This window comes from Zingiber officinale, chromosome 7B (genome assembly GCF_018446385.1).
Source record: "Zingiber officinale cultivar Zhangliang chromosome 7B, Zo_v1.1, whole genome shotgun sequence".
Classification (NCBI taxonomy): Eukaryota; Viridiplantae; Streptophyta; class Magnoliopsida; order Zingiberales; family Zingiberaceae; genus Zingiber; species Zingiber officinale.
Window position 1 is genome coordinate 16,015,228 of NC_055999.1, and position 24,020 is coordinate 16,039,247.

General features: G+C 40.2%; 4 protein-coding genes across 5 annotated transcripts; 2 read left to right on the plus strand and 2 right to left on the minus strand.

The window, feature by feature from the left end:
- Positions 1 to 27: 27 nt before the first annotated feature.
- LOC122005408 lies at positions 28 to 928 on the plus strand. Its single transcript, XM_042560440.1, has 2 exons — positions 28 to 528; positions 607 to 928. Exons 1-2 carry the CDS (start codon positions 64 to 66, stop codon positions 769 to 771), a joined length of 630 nt encoding a protein of 209 aa, XP_042416374.1. The 5' UTR covers positions 28 to 63; the 3' UTR covers positions 772 to 928.
- Positions 737 to 18,921, minus strand: LOC122005405 (integrin-linked protein kinase 1-like). 2 transcript variants are annotated; one of them, XM_042560438.1, is made up of 14 exons: positions 18,486 to 18,921; positions 17,257 to 17,331; positions 17,049 to 17,144; positions 15,081 to 15,166; positions 14,614 to 14,734; positions 14,011 to 14,090; positions 13,779 to 13,841; positions 13,555 to 13,673; positions 12,337 to 12,422; positions 11,704 to 11,825; positions 8,664 to 8,772; positions 8,087 to 8,175; positions 5,151 to 5,254; positions 737 to 870 (listed from the first exon to the last, which is right to left on the minus strand). In XM_042560438.1, the coding sequence occupies exons 1-13, from the start codon at positions 18,792 to 18,794 to the stop codon at positions 5,176 to 5,178; spliced, it is 1,434 nt and encodes a 477-aa protein (XP_042416372.1). In that variant the 5' UTR covers positions 18,795 to 18,921; the 3' UTR covers positions 737 to 870; positions 5,151 to 5,175. The 2 variants fall into 2 exon arrangements, with proteins under 2 accessions (XP_042416372.1, XP_042416371.1); XM_042560437.1 differs by lacking the exon at positions 737 to 870 and adding an exon at positions 1,070 to 1,174.
- LOC122005406 (GDSL esterase/lipase At5g45670-like) lies at positions 5,810 to 7,618 on the plus strand. Its single transcript, XM_042560439.1, has 5 exons — positions 5,810 to 6,100; positions 6,264 to 6,388; positions 6,511 to 6,756; positions 6,915 to 7,167; positions 7,246 to 7,618. The coding sequence occupies exons 1-5, from the start codon at positions 5,839 to 5,841 to the stop codon at positions 7,467 to 7,469; spliced, it is 1,110 nt and encodes a 369-aa protein (XP_042416373.1). The 5' UTR covers positions 5,810 to 5,838; the 3' UTR covers positions 7,470 to 7,618.
- Positions 18,922 to 19,241: 320 nt separating the features above from the next.
- LOC122003600 (oil body-associated protein 2A-like) lies at positions 19,242 to 20,094 on the minus strand. Its single transcript, XM_042558689.1, has 2 exons — positions 19,813 to 20,094; positions 19,242 to 19,748 (listed from the first exon to the last, which is right to left on the minus strand). Exons 1-2 carry the CDS (start codon positions 20,060 to 20,062, stop codon positions 19,291 to 19,293), a joined length of 708 nt encoding a protein of 235 aa, XP_042414623.1. The 5' UTR covers positions 20,063 to 20,094; the 3' UTR covers positions 19,242 to 19,290.
- Positions 20,095 to 24,020: the final 3,926 nt, after the last annotated feature.

The window sequence follows — 24,020 nt, forward strand, 5'->3', positions numbered from 1 at the left end:
AAGTAATACATATACATTTTCCCCGCAAGCCTTTTTCTCCCGGGAAGTAAACAAGGTCCATCGATGGCGGCGCCGTGTCGTCCTCTCGCCGTCTCCCTCCTCCACCTCGTCATCCTCCTGCCCTCCTCTCCAGTTTCCGAAGGCCTCTATCTAGGGCAGTGGAGGACGCTCGTCTCCCTCTCCCATTCACTCCTCAGCCGCGTCTCTAACGCTCGCGCCGCGCGGGGCGATCTCGCTGGCGCCGAACGCGCTCGTAGGATTGCTGACAAACTCCGGCTCTTAGGAGGTTCTGGAGGAGGTATCTGGTCGTTGGGATGGGACTTCGCCTGGAACTACGCTTGGCGAGGCGTAGGGATCCCGACGGCTGAGGTCTCCCGCGCCGCTGCACGGCTGATGGAGGCTCTGGCAGAGGCGAGCAGGATTGAGTCTGGAGCCGAGAGGGCGAGGTGGGCGCTTCGCAATTATCGGGAGCTCGTCGGACTTGCTGACCCTTTGTTCAAAAGCCTACTTCGAACCTTCTCCAGATCAGTATGCTCTCGTTAGGGCTGATTTGTATTGGATAGGGTTTGACACTTTGATAAAGCTTTGGATTTTATACTTTTTCAGGGGCCATTGAGGGAGATGGTCTTGATACTGCAGAAGGAGGCTGCGGAGGGGGAGCTTCTGAAGGATTGTTTGGAAATTGGTGCTGCAGATCTCGAAGGCTTACTTCGAATAGCCAAGGATCTTCTGTTCTCCTCCTCCTCCAATTTGAGTGAAGCAGAGCTTTAGAATCAAGTACATTCAAGGCGCAGTAATTTGACTTCTCCCTTCAGTTGTACTTTGAGTACACAAAACATTTGTGCTAAGAAGTTTTGGCATTGCATAGGACTGCATAGTATACTGATGACTATGATCAATTTGCTTATAAAGTTGGGAATTTTCAATATCTAGCAGTTCTACTGAATGTAGTTCAAACTTTGCCAGACTTCTATTAGCCATGTCGACCCATTTCAATCGGCATTTGAAACTATAACTTCTTGTCAGAGTTAAAACATTACAGTGGAGTGGATAAGAAGCCTTGCCTGTTCTCTCTATGCTCTTTCATACTATAAAATTACTCAATTTGTCAGCCTTCTCTATCTTCTTCGATAGTATAAAAAGGACTCAAATTATCAGCTTTTTGATGAGCTACCTGCTAGATCTTTTGTGGGATCAAGATAAAGGGATATTTTCTTTTTGGTTATAAGAATGAATAAGAAGGTGCAGACAATGAAAAAGAAAGAGAGAAAAAAAATCAATGTACCAATTTTCAGCTTTCTAGTCATCCCTTTGGATGAATTTGTGGGTGGATAGAATAATTATGTTATTATTTTCTATGTTTCAAAAATTCAAATAATACAATTATACTGAAGACATAAGTATACAAATATTCCTTTTTTCTATAAAATTTAAGTCAGATGTAATTGGCTCATCTTTTTCCACCCAATGTTTGGGCAAAAACAAAATGGATAAAGGGAGAAAAACATATCTTTCCAGAACAAAATGAGGCCATAAAGCAGACAGAAAAGCAGTGACTTTTAGACAAAATGTTACTTTCAAGAACCATGAGATAATGGAAAAGTTGGAGTTTTCTGAGTTCATTTAGAAAGATCAAGTTATTTAAGGCGTAATGCGCCTAAAAGCACAGAGGTGCTATGAGGTCCGAGGTGTAGTGCGCAAGATGAGGCGCACGCCTTATCAAAGTAAAGTGGCCTGGTATAAATTTTTATGTAAAATATTTCACTAACAAAACTATAGTTGGTAAAATATTAAAAAATAATATAAATATAAAATTCACTTGTAAATAAATATGTTACACACAATTCAAAATTTAAAAAAAAACTATATATCTAAATCATCAAAATTTTCGTCATTTTCCTCAATAATATCATTATCATCATCACCACATGTTTCAGATTTGTATAACTGAATCTTCATCGATTTCTTCAAGACCAAGCGACTCAAGACATGCCTGTTGCCTATCACAAAGCCCACACTTAAGGCAAAGAAGCACTTGGCTGCGCCTAGGCGCAACGAGGCGAGTACAGCTGGACAACCTCTTCAAACTTGTAAAATTGAAGCTCATGTTTCGGTAACATACATATACAATTTTCAATTCATGATTAGTACAGGAAGTGGAGGAATAGGAAGATGAGGATGAGAGCATGACAGATTATTGTTGTTGAATGCTGTAGAAATTGAATTCAAGCTTCTAATTGTGAATTGGAAAGATATCAGTTTGCTTAACACGATGCAGTCCCCCATATTCTCTGTGTGGCCCTTTTAATCTCTCACTGTGTTCATATTAAGTCCGATGATATAGGGTGGTTTTGATAATACGTTTTAAAAGTGTATTGAATTTTTTTACTCGGAACTAAAGTGTATTATGTAAAAGTAATTTATTATTTAGTTTGTATCTTGAAACTCTTCAAAGCAATTTTAGCATCTCTAGTGTTACTTAACTAGTACTTTGAAGCAATTTTAAAATTATATTCCATATTGCAGTCTCTCATTGCACAAGCTCATCAACCTAAACAATTCGAATCTTTTGACTTTTTAAAACAATGTTCTTTATTTCAGCTTCAGACTTCCAAGTTGCTTTATTTTGTTGCATTTCTTCGCTTGTGAGCAATCAGGACTCTACTGTGTACTGTGTTCCCAAAGGAAAATAAAAGTAGACAAATTCCAATTCTCAGAAGTTCTGAAACCTAATTGTCCTAATTTTCCTTAGTTTGACTATATGAATCACATAAAACCACATGTTGGGGCTATTTTATTGTGACTAGTATTCCTTTGACTAGCTCAGTTCCATATGCAAAACTTGGTATCAATTCTGGGATGGTAGCCATGCCAACAAAAGGGAGGAAAATCTCTAGCTTCCTAAAGAGTTTGTAGGTAATTCCCTTAAAGTGGAGGGAGCAAATGCTCTAGTCTACGTGCCACCCTTCCAAGAAACTTTTCTCTCTTAATAGGGTCTAAGGAAGAATAAGATCCACTGTCCCATTTCTGAGAAGCTTTGCTCTGGTGAGAGGGTTTGATGTGGAATATCCATAAGCTCACTTCTAAGAAGCTCATACCCTAGTGAGATGGCTTAATGGAGAATAAGATTCATAGGCCCATTTTCTGAGAAGCTTTACTCGAGCAATGGGCACTTTCAACTCATCAAAAGAGATATTGACTAGTTATGAAGCTCCACTTCATTCATAATTCTTTCAGCTGGGCCAATGATTCGTTCACTTCATTAAAAACCTTCCTAATTCTGGCCAACATCAATTTTAATTTGGTGGGAATCAGCTTTGTTGTCTCTTATTTAAAGTAGAAGAAAGCTCACTACATTTATCATATTTTGTTAATAAGATCATACAAGTATGACCCTATCCTTAGATTAAAAAAAGAGGGTAACAGCGAAAACTTAGAAATAAACATTAACATGTAGATATCATGCCATGTATGCATCATTTCAAGTTAATTATCATACTCGTTCCTTCCTTGTCACTTGCCACTTCACATTTACTCTATCTGTTCCATATTATGAAATGAGAAGCCTACCATCATTATGAATTGGAGGGCATTCACGAGCCACTTAATGCTAACTATTAACTCTCTAACTAGATATTCTGGAAGTTGTATCTGAACTTTCCTTGATGTAGCAATTACTACTTCCATTATTTCAACTAAATGCATTACAACAACACCTTGATGGTCTTCTCTCTATCTACATTTGTGTTTCCTTCATCAGATCACTTATTAATGTGGTATACAACCCATCTGCTTCTCTTTCCCTAATGATGAATTGAATACAGCAGCTGGGATTTGGTTTGTGCCACTGACGCAGTTGTTGTGACAGTCGGGGAGATGGAATGAATTCCATGACTTAATTCCTTGCTGGAGTCAACACGCATTGATGAGGGTTGGGTTGGTTGGTCTGGTCTTATTCATAAAGAGCTGCTAAAATTAGGTGGGCGTTGGGAGTGGCACGAGCCAAGGCCGGGTTGTGGCTTGGTGATGGAGAAGTGGCAGACAGCGTCAGAGTTCGAGGAAGTTTTTTATTATGATGGTTGTTGTTGTTGTTTCTTCTTCAGTAATATTCATGTGAGAGCATTATCTGAATTGGGGTTTCATGAGACTTGTCTGGGAAGAAAAATGCCCCGTCTCTACTTGTGATACACTGAATTCTAACCTGACAGTGTCATCTTTCATATCACATTGTTATTCCATGGATCCATTTGAGAACAATTAAACATGACTAAAATTATCAAAGATGTACAATACAGCTATTCAATGGAGTGTTAATTATTCATAAAATACAACAATGATTGTCATTTTAAATTAGAATGTAAATTCGTAAATGCCTCTGTAGATTTTTAGAAAGAACATCTTTTTTTATCACAGTTTTTTTAAAACTATCGGTTTATGTTTAAAGATGTATGGCTATAATATTGAAGAATAATTATTCCTTAATCATAACTCCCTAAAAATTAATATTTTACACAATGAATTTGATCATAAATCAATCCTTACTATCTAAACTAACACGCAATGTATTTATGTTCCATCTTAAATATCATACGTGAAAACAAAATTAATTCTGTGCTGGAAAGAAACCTTCAAACTTTGACAGACGAGTGATCTAATTGATGGTTGTAGTAAATAATGTACAGTTGAGCTTTTAAGGTTGCATGCTGTTAGCAAGCACAATCAATAATTTCACTTCACTAGCACTAATATTAGGCAGAAGATTGAGATGATTCAACTAACTCAAGAAAATTATTTACTATTCAATAAATTATACGGTGCCCATTTGACAATAATCAAACATCAGTCTCTTCAATTTTGCCGAAGAGTTAAAAGTTTGCTAGGGACCTCACCATTGATGACCAATCCCCAATTCCTTCCCTCATAAATTGGGAAGGCAATGTGGCAGGGTTAGAAGGGATAGCACCCCACCCCCTTATTTATTACCCTTCAAACAATTCGACGCGGATACAAAATTCTAAAATATTTGTTTGTTAAATATAATCATAATGTGCAATCAATTATATGGGGTAAAACACTATTAATTTATAAACAAGAATCTTATTTGCAAATTGATCGTTGGATGGAGTAGAACGACTAAAAGCAACATGTACCTTAATCCATGATTAAGTTATCCTCTTAGAGTCCGATATGCCAGCTCCCTTGTTCTAGATTAACCATCAGCCTGTGAACAAGATCATCTACCAAAACCTGATGACTGAAGAAAAAGAACTATAAAAGACACATGAACTCAGCGACAAGGGCAATTATAGATGATTCAACTTCCATTTAATTCACAAGGAACAAAACGACTATAACTTAGCCAGCAAAATGTATCTAGAAGACCAAAGCAAAACTCCAATATGGATTCTGAAAAACTATAGAAGCACTTTTTCTGGAACCGATTAAATTTTAGCGTAAAAGCTGCAAACCGTAGTTTCACATCTCCTTCACTAGAACTTATTTCCTCGCAGATTGAACAGGAACCCTATTAAATCCACAATGTGATAGAAGATGGCATATTTTCATTCAAATTACCAGTTGCTCTCTGAAACCAAAGATATAACCATGCTATTTTATATCAACAAACCATCATTAAACCACCAGCGCGGCAGCGCATTCCTACCTCACACTGAAACAGGCAGCATGCAGTGACTGCACTGGTATGTGAGAGTAGGGCAATGACGCCATCCACGTTAACCTCGCCAGCACTTTAATGTGCCGGATCCCCCACCATCTTCTCCTCCTTCCCCCTATTTATTCCACCCTTTCATTTCACCTGCTCAGCCAACTGCCCCAGCAATGGCACACGCGGGCGAGCTGACGGGCAAAGCACCAATGGCGGTGGCGGTGGCAGTGGCGGTGTTGCTGTTGGTCTTGGAGTTGCCGGCGAAGGCAGACCCGCAAGTGCCGTGCTACTTCATCTTCGGCGACTCGCTCGTCGACAATGGCAATAACAACGATATGGGGTCGCTGGCGGTCGCCAACTACCCGCCATACGGCATCGACTTCGATGGTCCAAGCGGACGGTTCACCAATGGCTTGACCACCGTCGACGTTATCGGTACTGATTTTCACTTTGTGTGTGTGTGTGTAAATTATTAATTCTTCAATCTGTTGTCGCCATTTCATCGTTCTGTTTCCATGTTAAATAGTTAGATAGTAGATAAAAAAAAATTCTAAACAAGAAGTTTATGATGTTTCTGATCAAAACCTCGACCGAGCAGCTCGACTTCTGGGATTTAACGACTTAATACCGCCCTACGCAACCACAAGAGGCCGAGCGCTCCTCTCCGGCGCCAATTTCGCTTCCGCGGCTGCTGGAATCAGAGAAGAAACCGGCCGGCAACTGGTACACCATTAAACACGTCTTCGACTCTAATAAACTATGATAAACAAAACCTCGAACCCCAAACCTCTAATTCTACCAACCTAAACCTTGAGATTCATGCGGTCAACATTTGGTGTTTGCAGGGTGGCAGAATACCATTTGGTGGGCAATTGCAGAACTACCAATCAGCAGTGCAGGAAATGGTGAGCATTCTGGGAGACGAGGACTCTGCAGCCAATTACCTGAGCAAGTGCATCTTCTCCGTTGGCATGGGAAGCAATGACTACCTCAACAACTACTTCATGCCGGCCTTCTACAACACCGGCCAGCAGTACACTCCTGAGCAATTTGCCGATCAGCTCATCCAACAGTATTCTCAACAGCTAAGGGTCAGTATAAATCAGTCTCCTTTAGCAGCCAAGATTATGTTGGGGTTGAATGTCAACTATGCATCTACCTGACTAATCCCCCCTCAGTTAATTACCTGACTAATTATGTTTACAATTGCCACACGCTGATCATTAAAATTCTTGTCGTGTGCTTTCAGACTCTGTACAACTATGGAGCGAGAAAGGTGGCGTTGATAGGAGTTGGCCAGGTCGGGTGCTCCCCCAACGAGCTGGCTCAGCACAGCCCCAATGGAGTCACCTGCGTCGAGGAGATCAACAGCGCCATCAAAATCTTCAATGGGAAGCTGATCAACTTGGTGGACCAATTCAACACCATGGACGGAGCACATTTCATCTATATCAATGGCTATGGAATCTTTGAGGACATTATCAAAAATGCTGGATCTTACGGTAGGTCCTATATAATGAACAAACAAGATTACTTAAAGTTTTTTACTTAGTCTAATTGGGATAAATCTGCTGTTTCAGGTTTGACTGTTACGAACAGGGGCTGTTGTGGGGTGGGGAGGAACAATGGGCAGATTACATGTCTGCCTTACCAATCACCATGCTCAAACAGGAAGGAGTACTTGTTCTTTGATGCCTTCCATCCAACGGAAGCTGGGAATGTCATCGTTGGAAGGAGATCTTATAAAGCTGGATCACCTTCTGATGCATACCCTATGGACATCAGTCACCTTGTACGAGTATGAATCCTGTTAGATTATTGATGCTAGAGGAGTTATGGTCCTATTTCTGCTATAAACTTGGCACTTTAAGTGGAACCATAAAGATATAATTATCAATAATTGTTTGAGATATTGTTTACTTTTGAAGATAGTACATTACCCTTTATTTACTAGATCCCTGTTGGTTGGACAATAAAATATTGGTTGCCTTTCGACGGTTGTAATTGTATCGGTGGCCATGACCTAGCAAAGTATCAGCCATAGCTTCTCAAATTATCTCCAATGCACTCTTTTAGTTGTTCAAAGGCAAAAGTGTGTGTGTGTTGGTGCACGTGTGACAGTCGAAAGATTTCCCAGCTAAATCCATATTTCCAACATATGGTGATATCGAGTTAGTCTGATTAAGAATAAATCTTCAAATTGCAGAAAAAGATTCTAATCTCAAACATGTATATATTGACTGAAAAGATGATCATATGGCAAACTGCTTCTCAGTAAAGTTCTGTCACTCGAGAAACAAAGAAATCACAGCTAAGCTTAGGTAATTAGCTGATCTAAAAACAAGTAAATGTGGTTTCAGGAAAGGGATTGTAGTTCACTTTTTTTTTCTGACCTTCTAAAGTAAACTGAAAAGAACTCACGATGAATTTCTACTGGATGCATTGGATGAATCGCTTGCACTATCTGTCTTGCAAATGATAGATTTATGAAGACAGTTCAGTAGTCCTACCTGATAAGGAAAAAGGCAGAAGACTACAGTTACAGCAAATACAAATAAAAATATGGATGATAAAACTAAAATGGTAAGCAAAATTGGATTTTGGAAAGCTATGTCTAACTATACGAATCCACAATGAGTAATTTTAAGCTTGCATGAAATGCTTATATTATGGAGACAAAGATTAGGAATATATGTAATAATGGAATGGAATGAAAAGATAAAATATTTTTTGCACAATTATGAACAAGGTGATGTGTCTAATATTTTTAGCATTTTCTCCACGCTCCATATTGAAAAGACAAAATAGATTTTGGTAGCTCAAGCCTCAAGGGAATAGCAAAGTTATTATCCAAAATATGAAGTGGAAGAGAAAATAATAGCATGTTTCTAGTTTCTACTTTGTGCAACAGGTGCAAAATGAACCGAAAAACAAATAAATATAGAAGTCAATTAAAAGAAAAGAAACTTGATATGCAAAGTAGAAAATTAATGAACACCTTATTTTTTAATCTGTGAAGTTTATCTTCTATAGCTGTCAACTGTCGAATAATCTCTCTAAATGTTGGCCTATCAGCAGGATTTCTCCTCCAACAATGCTCAATTAACCTAAACGAAAAGGTCATATATGTCATCAAATCAATCCTTGCTGATAAAGGAAGGAATTTCTATATAGTATTACAGAAAACCAACTTATTAAGTGACCTTTTAACATTTCTTTCTTTGTGCACACATACAAATTCATGCAGTCTCTTTGTGGCCAGTGGCCACAAACGAGAGTTCAAAACACAACAGACAAACAACAAAATAGGCAGAATGATGATAACTACATGAGAAAAAAAAGAACAATCAAAATATTTAACAAAGACAACCCTGACCATTCCTAGAGGGAGAAGGGAGGAATTTGCACTGGATCTGGTCCATCACAGCTGCCACCTCTTGTCCAATAGCTTTACCCCCAAGTTCGTGTTCAAAGACTTGAAATTTGCTTCTCTGGATCTTCATTATCACCTTTCTGATCCATAGCACACCCACTCGATCTTTAAAAGAAAAAGCCAAATGCAACCTATTCCATCTTTTGCCCTTTGGAACTAACCAATATTCTTAGCAACGTATACCAATTGTGATCTGCTACTTTAATGTCATGTTGAAGTTTATTTATTAATGACCAATCCCAAGCTTGAGCTGTTAGGAAAGTAACCAATCTTTATGTTTACACCTTCAATACATCTAAAGTGATCTGCTCTTCATCTTGAGATACCACAGCTTCCATGTGTAAGATATGAGCCTGCTCATCACTTTAAGAAGTCATGAGGACTAGCTTTAACATCATTCAGATTTGAGGACCCTCTTTTCTCTGCAAATGACTTCAACAGATTCAGCTAAATGGGGGATAAGAAAACCTCTCAAGGTATGATATTTGCTGATCTTTGGTGAGAGTGAGAATGTTCAAGTATGTTAAGGCACTATAATTGATGGGAAAATGTTGGAGCCAAACTTAATGGAACGAACTATGAGACCATAAAAGCAAATTCTTTGATGCCATTGTGAATGAACATCATTGTCAGAACTAGATCAGTTTTAGCAACTATGGGAACACACTTCAATTGCAATCATGGGGACAGATACACAACCATTGTTGGCTTGCAATGGAATGCTATTAGTAATACTCATTACTCGACTCACTAATCTCTCAACCAATCTGCTATACTCCTACTTGACAGGAAGAAATCCACTGGACTTGATGGCCTTACCGAGTCCTACTGAGATTTTGAGACTCTTTCCACAAATTCTCCAAGCTAGTTTATGCTTATTAATAATGCTAATCAGTGAATTCTGGGAAGCTCGGCTTTTCTCATTAGCAGGGTTGATCTTCTCGCGGAACACTGTACTTCTGCTGTTCCCTCATGGCACAAGCGTCTTTCAATTACCTACATGGATGATTACTAAATAGACAATGACCATATTGTTAGGTCCTTAGCACACTAACAGGTTGAAATGCATTCCTCCTTGCTCTTGTGTACGTAGCTACAAACAGAAGGTGACTTAGGTTATAAAACAAACCACCCGGGAGCAAAATTTGTGGTGGAAAATTGGTTGTAGGGATAAGATGCTATGGTGCAAAGTTACTGCTAACTTATGTTTCTGAAACTGTGATGGGCAAGCAGTGACGGATCCAGACAAAAAAAGAAAAGGGTGCTCAAAGAAGGGAGCTAGAGTTTGTCTTCCTTCTCGCTGCCCCTCGGACTGCATCATACTGGTGGAATTTTCCGGGAGCAAGGGGGTGCTGAAGCACACCCCCTCTCCCCCCTAGATCCGCCGCTGTGGGCAAGAGTCGATCAACTACATGTCCCTGGCAAAAGTTCTCTCACTTGCCTTGTTAATGTATTCCAATCAGCCTCTGAACTTTCTATTTCCTCAAATAAGGCACCAACTTTGATATCTTTGCTCAATTCTGGCTCATTAAATAAGATTTTTTTAGGTTGCAGCAGTATAGAAACATTGGGCCTCAATTACATTAGCAAATGTTAGAATAGTTATCATTTTAATGAAAACTTTATCGCCATACAATATATTCGAGCTAGCCAACTATCTAACCTCTATGGTACTAAAGTTAATGCATGATTTGCTATAGTTGATTAATTTATTCTGGAGGTATGCATCAAACTTAGAAATGTCACCCCTCTTGATTGCCAATGCACAACTGAACCTGCATCATATCAATGGTGCTTACAGACTTTCTCCATTAATTAAATCAGTACGAAGCTTACAGATTTTCCTTGAATTACTAGCTAAATTATGTCTAATATATAATTCAGCTCCGGTGAATGAAATGTTGTGTACTATACCGGTAGCTTAGACATAAAAAAAAGTTTCTAACTTACCCATGGGCCATGACCATGTTCTAGACACTACCATCAATTTTCCTGATTGTTATCTTATGTGGTTAAGTCGACCCCACCTAATTGGATAAGACTTGGTTGTTATTGTTTGTCGTCGCTATCTTATTCTAGGGAATCAAGCTCTCTCTCTCTCTCTCTCTCATTTCTTTTTATGTTTTATTGGATAATGTACCTAATCATGTAGATCATATAATTCATAATATAGTTTAAATTAAATAAGAACATAACCAAGGTTTTTTTAGTTTTATTATAACCATAAATGAGGAAACCAATAGCAGTAAAGCTAACACATTATGTGGAAATATCAGTTATTGTAATGGGATTATTCAAGAGCAGATTCTCCCAAAATCCCAATGGATGAAAAGAGAAATAAAGGCAATGCCAATTGTTGCTGACGTCAATGCATTTTTACCATAACCCTTCAAATTACAATTCATTCTTGTACAAGACAGTAAGAAATCTTTTCTCTGAAGGAACAACTTATCAATTATTCTACAGCAAAGTGAATGTATTAAATGATATGTCTGATTTTACAATCAAAATCTGAACAAATGCTACCAGTCACAATTTATCAGCAAAAGTACAATAATCCATGACTACTTTGATTAAAAAATATTAAATTGAGGACAAGTCTTACTCTCTTAATCCATAAGCATACAACTTTGTTGATGCTCTGAAAGGTGGTCTCATATTTTCTGCATAGGCTTTTGGAATTTCCAATTCTTGTTTGCTAGGAAAAGGAGGGCATCCTTCAATCATCTAGAAAAGAACAATGGTAAAGAATTAAACATATTGATGCAATTTGAGAATATACATCCTGTAGATACAACTAACCAGTGAGTTAAAGAGCATAATCTCAAATTGCAGAAATTATACCCATAGTCTCAAGTGGTGAAAGTCAGTTAAGCACAAGTGTGTCTCTGATACCATTTGACTACACATGGTTACCTGCCTCTATTAACAATCTTGTGAACGAGGAGATTTTTTGAAGAACAAGAACTGTATAATAGGTTGAATGAATGAACAATGAGGCATGATGACTGGTTTGGTTTATAGGTTTTATAATTGACCCCATCTCACAGACAGTGGCAAAATAAATTGTGTGTGTTAAAAATAGTATGTGGGAATAAATTTATATTATCAAGTGTCAACTTTTAATAAAAGTTTATTTGAGTACTTGCATCTCAAAAGGGTGATGGTTCAGCAACTTTACAGGGCATATTGACTTTCAAATAGATTAAACTTAAAGAAATGAAAGCGAGTAAATTACCTCTTGTAAAATCAAAGAAAATGAGAAGACATCTACTTTTGTATTGTACTCCTCATTGAAATAAATTTCCGGTGCCATATACCTGCCTGCATGTAGCAAGTCACAATATGAAAAAGAAGTATAAACCAAAATTTTAAGAGTAGAATGGTGCAACAAGGTGGTGCTTTCCCAACCTTTAATGGTTGTGAACCAACTAGACCTGTCATTTATTTTTGCCTGTATTCATTTGGTAATATCAAGGTTTAAAATACCATCCCACATCCAAGTTTTGGCCTTCTAATGGAATAATCCAGTTTAAGTACCATATCAATACTTAGCAAGTTTGACACACAACAAAGTATTTCAAAATCAACTCAAATGAGTCATAGAAATATGTTTACCTCCAAATATAAACCTAAAGAAATTTTGAAGCACATGAAGTTAAAAATTTTAAAGCAACAAAGCATAAAAAAATAACAGGCATTAAGACTAATGATTACACCTTCCTAAATCCTAATATTAAATGAGTATTGTGTGTTGGATTAAAGCATTGGTCCTTGTAGCATCCTATCATGATTAACCCCATAATTTTCTAAGTCTCATTAAATAATGTCGCGGGACTAGTATTGGAATTGATTCCTCCATATATTCATATATATATTTTAGTTAACTACCAGGTGTTGAACTAGACTAACACAATTGAAACTGGATTAGGCATAGGTACTAAATATGGAATAACTTATCTGACTCTGGCGTCACTTTTTTTTACTACTATTAGTTCTTTGATTGGTGTATCTCCTCTTTGATTAGTGTTTATCTCCTCTATATAGAATGAAATACAAGCTTGTCTCGGTCAATGTCATCCACTAGTGCATCTCATTGTTCTGTTCCTTCTCTTTTTAGTATTGCAACTCCTTGTGATCAACAGACAAAATCAAAGAATGAATAATGAGAAAGAATCTTCTTGTCTGAGTTAATTCCAAAGAGTATCAGCTGATACCACCAATATCATGTCAGCATTGGCGGCAATAATATTGATCATCACTTGAAACCATGGGAAATATCTTTATAGCAAGTACAAAATCTAATATATGAAACATCTCATTTCTGAATAGATATTGCATAACTAATGCAATTTATTACTCATGGTTCAAGTTGACTTGACCGTACTTTTCTTTTGCACACAAAACTTCCATTAACACATTGAGAAAGAGATTAAGAAAACATTTCAGCACTTACAAGTGATGCCTAGAGATGAAAATGGTCTTTCCTCTTTTAGAGTCTCGGACCTTTTTGACATCTTGCTGAGGCCAAAGTTTGCAACTTTCAAATGCATGGAATCATCCCTTAAAATATTTCTGAAATAGTGCAACAATATTTAGATAGTAGAGAAGGCTGTAGCAAATGTTAGGCTAAGTTCATGAGTTTGACAGAGAAAATGAATGAAATTTGCAAAAACTTACACTGGTTGAAGATTACGATGGATTATAGCTTCTGGTTTGTGCTCATGTAAGTAGTTCATACCTCTGATATTTTTTTTTCAATAAGGACTAGGTTATGCTCAGTTTAAAACGAGAAAAAACTAAAAAAGTTCAGTAAGATGAAGGATACATCATTAGAAACATGCATGCTTTATTGACATCGCCAAAATACCCTTGCAAAATGAAGGATAATAAGCATAAAAAGGTGACAAACCTTGCAATATCCCGTGCAAATCGAACTGCTAATAATGGTTTTATAGATTTTTTTTGTCTGAGATATTCACACAAGTCACCCTGCACATGGAGGAAAACTGAATAATCTGAAATGCACATTAAATTAAGTGTGGTAAACCAACTCTTTTTTTAAAAAAATATAATACACCAAAATCATGCAAGGGTGTCAACATTCTAGCACCCATTCTAACCAGAGAGGATTCTTCATTGTGGGTTGGATTTTGGATATTGCCAAGAACATCAAATCTTGCATAGGAAACATTACAATACCAAAAAATAGTCTTCTCACATAGGGAATTGTGGGCTAATGAAGGAACTTATAGGCATTAATGAGAAAAATTAACTTGAAGTGAAGCATTTTGGGTAAGTGATTAGGATGAAAAGCTGAGTTAGTTTTCTAAATGGATAAGTTGATATTGTATTTTCAACAGATTTAACATTAATAATTACATTATCATACATATCCAATGAATTACATAGGAGGAACGGATCAGCAGAAGGAAATATTTGAGTGACTGTGATGTTTCATGGGAAGCTTCAAATCCTTCTAAATACCAAGGTTATTTTACAGTTAGAAGAAAACCTTAGGCAAATATTCTGTGATAATCATCATTGGATGGCTTTGAGTAACAACACCGAAGAAGATGACAATATTTGGATGTCGTATTTGTCGAAGCACTGCAACTTCATCTCTAAATGCCCTTCTAAAAAGATATGAAAGACACCAAATCAGAAACAAAATGGTAATTTCTTTTTGTTTGAAAATTGGATGGAATTGACTAGTTAAACAAAGCTATAGGCCCAAGGTATTAAATATACAAATCAGATAGATTTAGACTAGTAAAATTGAACAAAAGATGGAGACAACCCATGAAAGCACATATGACCTAGACCAATTGACCAAATTTTCAAATTTCTTCCAAAGTGTTTAGAAAGTTAAGTGTGACTGGATTTGGATTGAAACGACTAACCAAAGCACAAATGTACAAGTCTAGAAAGTAATAACGCATGAATAAATCAAAATTATCCAGAAACAGAGGAGGAACCCACAATTTGTCAACATCGGTTATTGTGTCTTCACTGAACTTTTTAACAATGACAGGAAGTGCACGCCATTTTGCTGGTACAGTCTTTTCCTAGAAGAAAATATTGGTAATGAAGAAGAAAGGGATTGTTATGTACAGGTTAAAATAATGAAAAACATGGATTTTATAAACCAACAAAACAAATAATTTTAATAAATAGCTTTCAACATAAGAATTTAAAATTTTTTAGCCCAAATAAACAGTCAGTTTCATTTTAGTTATAGTAAATATATGTTGTGCACATCAACGGACATCCATCAAAATTAACTGAAAAGACATTAGACACAGGGAAGAACTTGATAGAGTAAATATATATTTTACAACAATTATTTCAAAATAAGTCTGGACGGAAACTGATATCCACTATCATTTCAAAACAGGTTTATTTATCTCGCTGTGTTGACTTCAACAAAGCTGCAAGTTATTTGGTAAGAGCTATTCATATCATATTATACAACATAAATGAATTGTAAAAAAATTTCCACGGTTGCAATGACTGCAAGGTTATGCACATGATTTCAAGTGTTGGGCAAAGGTATTGGCTGAATGGTATCATTGTGGACCTGACCTGACCAATAAAAAATGTCATTATTTTGCTTGTGCTGACAGTTTTTATGGTATATTTGATCAAGATTGGTTCCGTCTAAGACATACTATCCAAAACCAGCCAAGAGAAGAAAAATCTCTTTCCATAACATTCTTCAATTTCATGTGTCCATTATGAGGAAATAGAACACCATAAAAGAAGAGGAGGGAAGTATACATCTGAGCTAATAGTAGTAAAGAAGAGTAACAGTAGAATTGAACAGATTAAAATGCATTCATTATCATGTACCTATGCCTATTCCAATTTTAAATTTCCAATTGTGTCAACCTAACTTCAATTTTAAGTAGTTAATTGAGATATATTTATAAAGTGTGGCGAGGTTAGATCCAAAATCAGATGTCTTGAGATTTGTTTTCTGAAACACCTTGAAAAAATTATGAGTCAATCTAACATGCTATAAAAACTAACGTTTACATCTGATGCACAACACTCATTTGTGGTATTGTTAAGGTATGATGATTAGTTGAGATGCTTGCAATAATTTTATAACTTGTTGCTTCAAAATTTTAATTCAAATGATTTTATAATTGTTATTGGTTTATATTTGTCAGTAAACAAGCGGAAGGATTACAACTCATTTGATTTAATCTCGGAATACTTTGAAAAATGCAAAAGCAAGGTGAATGTCAGTATAGTAGCAAAAAAAAAATACCATTTCAGATGAAGACCCAAACTCCGACACAAAATAATAATTTAAGCGTCATTATACAAAATGTTAAAATTGCATTTGACATCATACTACTTGGTTAGACACATGAATGAGTCAAGTCCCATAAGTGATATCCATTGAGGAATATATTGCCAGTCAAAGTGTGATCGATCAGGTCTACTTTATCTTTCCTATAGAATTCTTGAAACCCTTTCTTGTCCTTATTTCTATGGGTCCATATTTATCTCTATGCAACCAATCTACTTGGGCATCAACACGTTCAAACACTTTCTGAGAAAATGTCAAGCATTGAGATTCATATCCATGTCAAATAGTACATGAGTACAAGTAACATAGGATAAAGCTAAGTAGTGCCGAATGTTGAAAGGAAATCATGCAACCAATAATGTAGTTGGGTTGAGCACCAATAAGCTGTATTGGTTCATTAATCTCTAGTATAGTAGCATCTTATTAATCAACAGCAGCATAAATGGATAACTAACTAGGCAAAGCATTCTACAGATGTTGCCAAAAGGCCCAAAACATTGCATAAACTATGAGAGTAGTTGTCATGCAACAACTAAGCTAAAATCAACAAAACAAAAAAAAAATCAAACTATCAAAGAGAATTTTAAGGCCAACTTGTTACATAGTTGCAGGTGTGAGGTGAATTATACCTCAGCTGTGTCAACACTTTTTTCTAAATCAATATCACTGGGGTCAATCTCAAATTCAGCAACCATAGCAGCAATGTATGCATTCATAGAAGCAATCTACATTAAAAAAAACAAAAAAAGAAATCAAGACAAAGTTTGTGAGAGAGAAAAAAAGGTGCAACACCCAACTTTCATTTTCCAGAGAGATGAAAAAGTTCTAGATATATACCAGTGTCTTTGCACCATACTCCTTCAAAATCTTGACTACTTCATCATTTTGGCAACGTAATGCTTCTGCTAGTGGCTGATAGGAGAAATAGTGAGAAGATTGGCTTTAATTAACTGTATTGTATTTAATTAACTGAAACAATAAGATTATTGATATCCATATATTATCAATTTACTTATGAATATTACAAGTCTTCCGGTGGCCATCTTTGGACAAGAGAGATTGGTTTGAGCAGATTTGTTCAATAATTTCCCACTTTAGTTTGATAACTCAAATGCCTTTTCATTTTAGCCAGATTCAAAATCAACTAAGTTGGGTTAAGACCAGCTAGAATTGGCTGAAAAAGATATTCTTGCAGAGCTTTAGATTATAACTCTGAATGCATACTCGAAACCTTAAAAAACTATAGTGTGGGGAGGAAAAGAAGAAAGTTCAAAAGGAAAATTCACACCTTAAATCTTCTATGAATTTGAGTAAGAGAAGGGATCTATTTATAGGGGTGTCACGAGAATGATTAAATCTTCCATTAATCGCCTTTGCAAGATATGCATAAATTACAATTAGTTAGTATTTTAATTAATTAATCAATCAATTGATTGATTAATGCATACATTACTTCATTAATAGATTACTTAATCAATTAAAATCAATTAATTGAGAATAATTGATTAATTTTTTTTCCAATTAATTCTTGTGCACACTAAGTGAATTGATATCGTTTTGCCTAATGTATCATTTCAAGATCTCAATTTTTTTAAGGAAAGGAAAACAATACAGGTCTACTTGAAAATATAATTCTCACCAAAAAAAGATATTAATAGATGTATAATTCAAATGAAGGGAAGAGTGAAATACAGAATAGAATACTGAATACAGTTACAAAAAAGTATTGCTTATACTCGTGTTTAAGACGATTATTGGAAATTGGTGTAAATTATTTTCAAATTGTGAAGAATAAAGTTACTTAAAATGGAATTTTTAAAACAGAAGCTATTTAGTTTCTTCTTTTTACCCCATTGTAACAAACTTGTTTTTAAATGCCATTTTAAAAACCAAAAGAGCTTTAAATAAAAAGAACGGAAGAAGTATTACCCCTTAAAGAGTTGGCCCTAAGTCACTAAATCATCCGAAAAGAAAATCAAGATTCATATACCATCAGCAAGGAAGGTTCTAATCCGAAAAAGGAACTTTAATTTCTATCAAGAAAATGGAGGAGCACTACGACGCACCGTACCACCCCACCGATCCTCCGCGTCGACGAAAGCGCCATTTTTCAGCAGAAAATCGAGGACGGCGAGGGAACCCTGGCAGGCGACAATGTGCAAGGCGGTCCGGCCGTTCATGTCCCGGTAGTTGACATCGGCGCCGGCTGCAACCATCTCCTCCATGCCGGCGAGGTTACCCTCGCAGGCGAGGAACAAAAGACGGACGCCGAGAGTTGGGTCAATGGAGGAAGAAGGCCCGGCGCCGCCGCGCTCACTGATCACTTCGCTGCCGACGACGGAAGGCTGCTTCCCGCGGGAGAACCCCGCATCCATTGCTCGATCGTAGATTGCAGGCTCGTAGAGGATTGAAAAAAGGGATCGGAAGGGGCATTTAAAGGGACAAGAAGAGGATCGCCGGCTCGGAGGAGCGCCATTGACGTCGCCCTCGCTTCCGTACTCGAGGCCGTTCAGTCTGGCGGAAATTTAAGTTCAGTTAGCCCCCTAAAAGCTTCATTTTTCAGCAAGGTCTCTATAATTTTAGTATTATCAATTTACCCTCCATATTCATATACTGAAAATGGATTCATTATTTTTTATTTTTCACCTGGATAAATTACAACAAGATCTTACTTACTAATCAAGAAATGAAGATTCTCTTCAAGTCCAAGATTTAAGTATATGCTCAAATAAATATGCATCGAAGAATATATAACTAGTTAATCAGTAACGAGCGGCTACGATCTTATTTTAAAACTGATCGGTTCAAGCATCATTACAGGAGATCCCTCCTTCCTCAACCTGTACACTCAGAGACCGGCGATGAGATCCATCAAGGGAACGGCGCTCGGAGGTTCATCGCCGTTTCCACCACGTCCACCGAGAACCCCTTCCCGCACTTCACCCAGTAGTCGGCGTTCGATCCCTCGATCGTGTCGGGCTCCTCGATGTCCGCTCTCTTCTCCCTCAGCTCCTCCGCCGAAATCCCGTACCTGTCGTCGCGCTTCTTCACCAAGTCAGGGCGCACCCATCCCAAGTTCACCCCCTGCGGCGACGCCATCAGCGCGGGGGGACCCATCGGGAGGCGGTCCCCACGGTCCACCTGCCACGTGCACCAGAACTTGCCGTACGTCTTCGCGAACTCCGCGATCTCCTTCCTGCACAGACTCTCCGGCACGCGCGGCCACGCGAGGAGCCCTGTTTTCACCTCGTGCGCGTGCGAGTGCCACAGCTTCCGCTCTTCCGGCGACAGGGTCTTGAACAGACTCTCCGAGATCACGTACTCAACACCTGCGACCGTGAATTAGCTAATCCAATCGGTTAATGTCTAATTGCTCGTAATCGATTTGATTACCGATGAGTTGGGCGGAGGTGGAGTCGGAGTTGTAGACGGCGCACTGGTGGAAGTCGTGGTTGAGGCGGGAGCAGAAGTGGTGGGTCTCGATCTGGCGGATGGGATCGTGGGAGAAGAGGGCGAAGCTGCAGAATTGCTGCTTGAAGTGCTTCACGGGCTTCAACGACTGCAGCATCTCCGCGCCCTTGTCGATCACCGTCTTCTCGGCTGACATCGGCTTCCCCGGCGGCATACCGCATCCATCAGCCATAGCGATGATAATTGTGGTTCGCCACTGCAGGATGCGAAATTGATGGATCAGTAAAAACAAACTGCGGGCGTTTGGTGATAATTAAAGGCAGAGCGGCGGAGGGGGTGGTTGCAGTCGTCGGCGTCGGCGTCGGCGTGGCGAGCTGCATGCATGCGATGTGTCCTGTGATGGGTCTCATTCACAGCGCTACACGTAACAACTTCTGTGAAAAATAAGAAAACAATAATTTAATATTTGGTATCATGTAAATCTAACAAAAGTTAAGAATTTATTATTAAATTAAATTTAAATGTTTTCTAAAAATTATTCAATATTTATAACGTGACAAAAGACGATTCTCTCGCTCAGCACGTTTGTTAATTCGTCTTTAGACTAATACAGAGAAGGTAATCACATGTAGCTACTAAAATATATGGAACCGTCATATCAACGATCCCTCTAGAGTCGGTCCCATAGATATGGAGGGAGGTAAATGCAGGTACACAGCTGAAAGCGCATAGCCGGGACGCTAACCCCAGACAATGACACTTCGAGGATTGAACCCTGGACCTTTCGGCCACGAAACCATGTACCCCCAGTTATGCTACGCCCTGGGGACAATCACAGATGGCTACTAGCTATTAATACAAGTGGCTAAGGCATGTTTAGACTCATCAAGTTTAGACTTCAAGACCTCATACGACAACATCTCATGTCTCCACCATCACTCCATATTTCAACTACTGTATCACCCTTGATATGGATATATCAGGAGGGATCCAAGAGGAATTAAGGGGAGAAGGAGGGGTAATTTTGTCCTTTCACTATTTAGGGCTTAAAGGAGAGGGAAAGGTCTATTTCAAAGGGGGTTGGAGGGGTTTTCTCTTCCATCGTCGGCTTCTCACGAGGTCTCTCCTTTACCTTCCCTGCTGGATGCCATGATCGGAGGCACCATCGAAGTTGCCGTCGCTCCTCCCCTCTCTCTGATGTTCTCCACGCCCTCGACACCGTCGCTCCTCTCCTTTCCTCTCGCCGGCAGAAACCTTCGGCCGTCGAGTTTAGGAGCAGGCCCTTTGTGTTCTAGTCCCGCCGTCGCCTGCTGGAACAGGCGTCACCGCCTCCGCCCAAGGCCACCGGCACACCGGCAACTCATAGCCCTCTGGGTCGCTCCAGGTCAACGCCGCTGATCCGGTGATGACCCAGAAGGGACCACTGTTGGTGCAATCGACCTAGGTTTTGATGTGTGTGTCAAAGAGTTTAAGTTAGGCTTTCATATGTATTTGATATGTGTTTGAGTCTTGCAGGACTTGGTGGAACACATGAGAACTTGGTGCGCCCAAGTGTGGAAAACTCATCCAAGGGCTCGGATCCTTGAATCGGTGAAGGATGGTGTGGAAGAAATCCGAGGGACCGTCGGACGAGGAGCAATGGGGTGGAGCCGAGGGAAGTGGACTTCAAGGCAGCGGGAAGGATGGCACGTAGAGGAGCCGCGGGCTCGGGTGCATCTGAGGGACGAAGGCTGAGGAAGAGGACTTCAAAGGCGACTCCGGAAAGGATGAGAGGAGTGAATGTACTGGGACCAATCGACTGGTAATGGGACCAGTCGACTGATCCAGCTTTACAGAATGCACAGAAGCATTCTGTGCTTGTCGGCTACGGAGACCAGTCGACTGGTACATAGCCGTTGGCAGAATTTGACTTTCTGCAGAGAGCCGTTGGCTGGGTCCAACGGCACACCAGTCGACTGGTGCTTGGACCAGTCGACTGGTGTCGGGGTTTGAGTTGATTTGTGATCAACTCTCTCTTCTTATTTAAGGAATGCTTTGGGGCTTGAAGAGGGTTACTAGTGCTAATTGTAAACCTTCTTAGTCTTGCCCAAAGCTTCCAAGTTCAATCATCTTCCTCCCAATCTAAACTCCATCTTGTAAAGAGGAAGAGATCATTTTGTGAGAGGTTTGCTCCACCGAGAAGGAGAAGCTTTAGCCGGAGATTGCTGGGGACTGATCCACCGAAGGATCAAGGGCTCGTCCACCTCAAGGACACGTCGTGGAATAGGGGAGCATCATCTCCGAACCACGTTACATCGAGCGTGTTAGCGTTTGTATTCTTATTTGCTTCTAATTGCTTTAGTTTTTATATTTCCGCTACGCACTAACCTTTTGTAGAGAAGAAATCGATTTGGGGGTGGCCTAGCTATACAACCCCCCTTCAAGCCGGCCACCGATCCTCCAACACCCACCTCCAAGGAAGTTCAACGCTTTGGTAGACGTCAAAGTCAAGGGGTGGTCAACCGAGAGACTAACCGGTCAGAAGGCCCCTCGTCCCCGTCCGATCAGAAGAGTTCGGAGGGGGTTGGCCAAGCCTACAACACACCGAGGCAAGGTACTGCACGTCGATCGGCCAGGACATAGGCGTATGAGGCCAAAGAATAGGCCGGTCAGCCCGATCAAGGGGAATCCGGCCAGACGGAAAGCCAACAAATAAGACGAGGAGACATGCCAACATCCTTCTGGGAGTCAGTGCTGCCGATTAATGGTGCATATGGGTAGAATATCCTTTTGGGAGTCAATTTCGCCAACTGACAGCGAGGAAGGACAGAGGATCGTACGGAAGAAGATCTCGCCGCCGTGGCAAAGATACGCTTGCCCCGTTATGGTAAGATGTCAAGGATCCTTTCTCAATGTTAGCTTTTGGGGAAATTTTGGGAATACGCATCCGACCGGGAAGCGTGTAGTCTACTCGTCGAAGCCCTATATAAGGAGAGGAGCAGCCCCCCCCCCCCCCCGCGAAGGGACGCACAGACGTCTTCGGGAGCCACTATTCTCTTCTTCTTTGCTTCCTTTGTTTTCTTCGCTTGCCGGTGTGTGACTTGAGTGTCGAAGGGTCATCGCCGGGAACTCCCTCCCGACTTGGCACTAACGACTTGTAGTTGCAGGAGCGCGAGAGCATCAGTGAAGACGAAGGGCCACCTCAGCGTTGCTTCCCGGTGGGCATCTACTCAACTTCTGGGCAGGATCAGCCGTCGTCGCCACCGCCGCTGCCATCCTCTAACGCCAGCGCCACCACCTCCTCTTCACGCCGTAGCCGTCACAACCTTCTCATTCATCACCTGTGAGCCACAGCTCCCTTTCCCTCTTCCTCTCCTTACCCGCTCGCCGGTAACCAGCCCGAGCGTCGTCTCTGGCGTTGAGGTCGCCACCTCCAGCGCCCTGACCCACGCACTAACTTCCAGTGCCCGCCACCGTTTCATCCAGCAGTCGCCGATGCTTCCCCTCGCCGCTGCCGCCTCCAGCGGTTGCTGCCACCGTCGTCGTTGCCGCCTCCGACGACCACCGTCGTCGTCGCCTCTAGCAACTACCACAGCCACCTACAGCGACCGTCCTCACCGCCTTCAGCGGCAGTCGTCAACGCCTCATCCATGGTCTTCGTCGTCCGGCCAGCCGCCGCCCGAGTTCTTAGGCTCCACAGTATTTATCTGCTTCGGTCTACGAGTCGATAAGGTGTTCGGCCTTCGTGCCGCTATTCCGGCCTTTGAGCCACCGTTGTACTTCGGCCTGCGCACCGTTGTGGTGTGTTCGGCCTACATGCCGACGTTATCTTTCAGCCGGTGTGCCGCTATTATCTCTCGACCGGCATGTTGTCTACAGGATCCAGGTCACGCTCGACTCCCAGCAGTTAAATCCGACTACTCAGCTGGCACGTTCATCTATCTTTCAGGGTCACGACAACTCAATCAGCAGAGCGACCAGCTCACCGACCCATCCGAGGGTGCCTCCCGGGGCCAGGGTGCGTCACTGTACTCGTCTTGTATTTATTTAGTCGTGCTATCATTATTCGGCTGCTTATATATTCATGGGACTCGCCTCAAGCATTGGGGTACCAGAGATCGAGGCGACCCGGTCGCTGGCTGCAGGTAGTGTTGACCAGAGAACATCGGACGACTTGGTCAACACAGGAGACAACACACCGTCCAGGTCAT

Bases quoted from the DNA above. Each gene is read 5' to 3' on its own strand.
- LOC122005405 (XM_042560438.1), bottom strand. From the start codon at position 18,794: ATGGATGCGGGGTTCTCCCGCGGGAAGCAGCCTTCCGTCGTCGGCAGC. The intron at 8,176-8,663 runs GTGTTCATTAAT...TTTCCTTATCAG, and splicing joins TTCACAGATTAAAAAATAAG to GTAGGACTACTGAACTGTCT. The intron at 5,255-8,086 runs GTGAGTTCTTTT...CTTTTTCTTCAG, and splicing joins GCATCCAGTAGAAATTCATC to TCATCAGGTTTTGGTAGATG.
- LOC122005406 (XM_042560439.1), top strand. From the start codon at position 5,839: ATGGCACACGCGGGCGAGCTGACGGGCAAAGCACCAATGGCGGTGGCG. The intron at 6,389-6,510 runs GTACACCATTAA...TGGTGTTTGCAG, and splicing joins AAGAAACCGGCCGGCAACTG to GGTGGCAGAATACCATTTGG. The intron at 6,757-6,914 runs GTCAGTATAAAT...GTGTGCTTTCAG, and splicing joins AGTATTCTCAACAGCTAAGG to ACTCTGTACAACTATGGAGC.
- LOC122005408 (XM_042560440.1), top strand. From the start codon at position 64: ATGGCGGCGCCGTGTCGTCCTCTCGCCGTCTCCCTCCTCCACCTCGTC. The intron at 529-606 runs GTATGCTCTCGT...ATACTTTTTCAG, and splicing joins TTCGAACCTTCTCCAGATCA to GGGCCATTGAGGGAGATGGT.
- LOC122003600 (XM_042558689.1), bottom strand. From the start codon at position 20,062: ATGGCTGATGGATGCGGTATGCCGCCGGGGAAGCCGATGTCAGCCGAG. The intron at 19,749-19,812 runs GTAATCAAATCG...TCACGGTCGCAG, and splicing joins CACCTCCGCCCAACTCATCG to GTGTTGAGTACGTGATCTCG.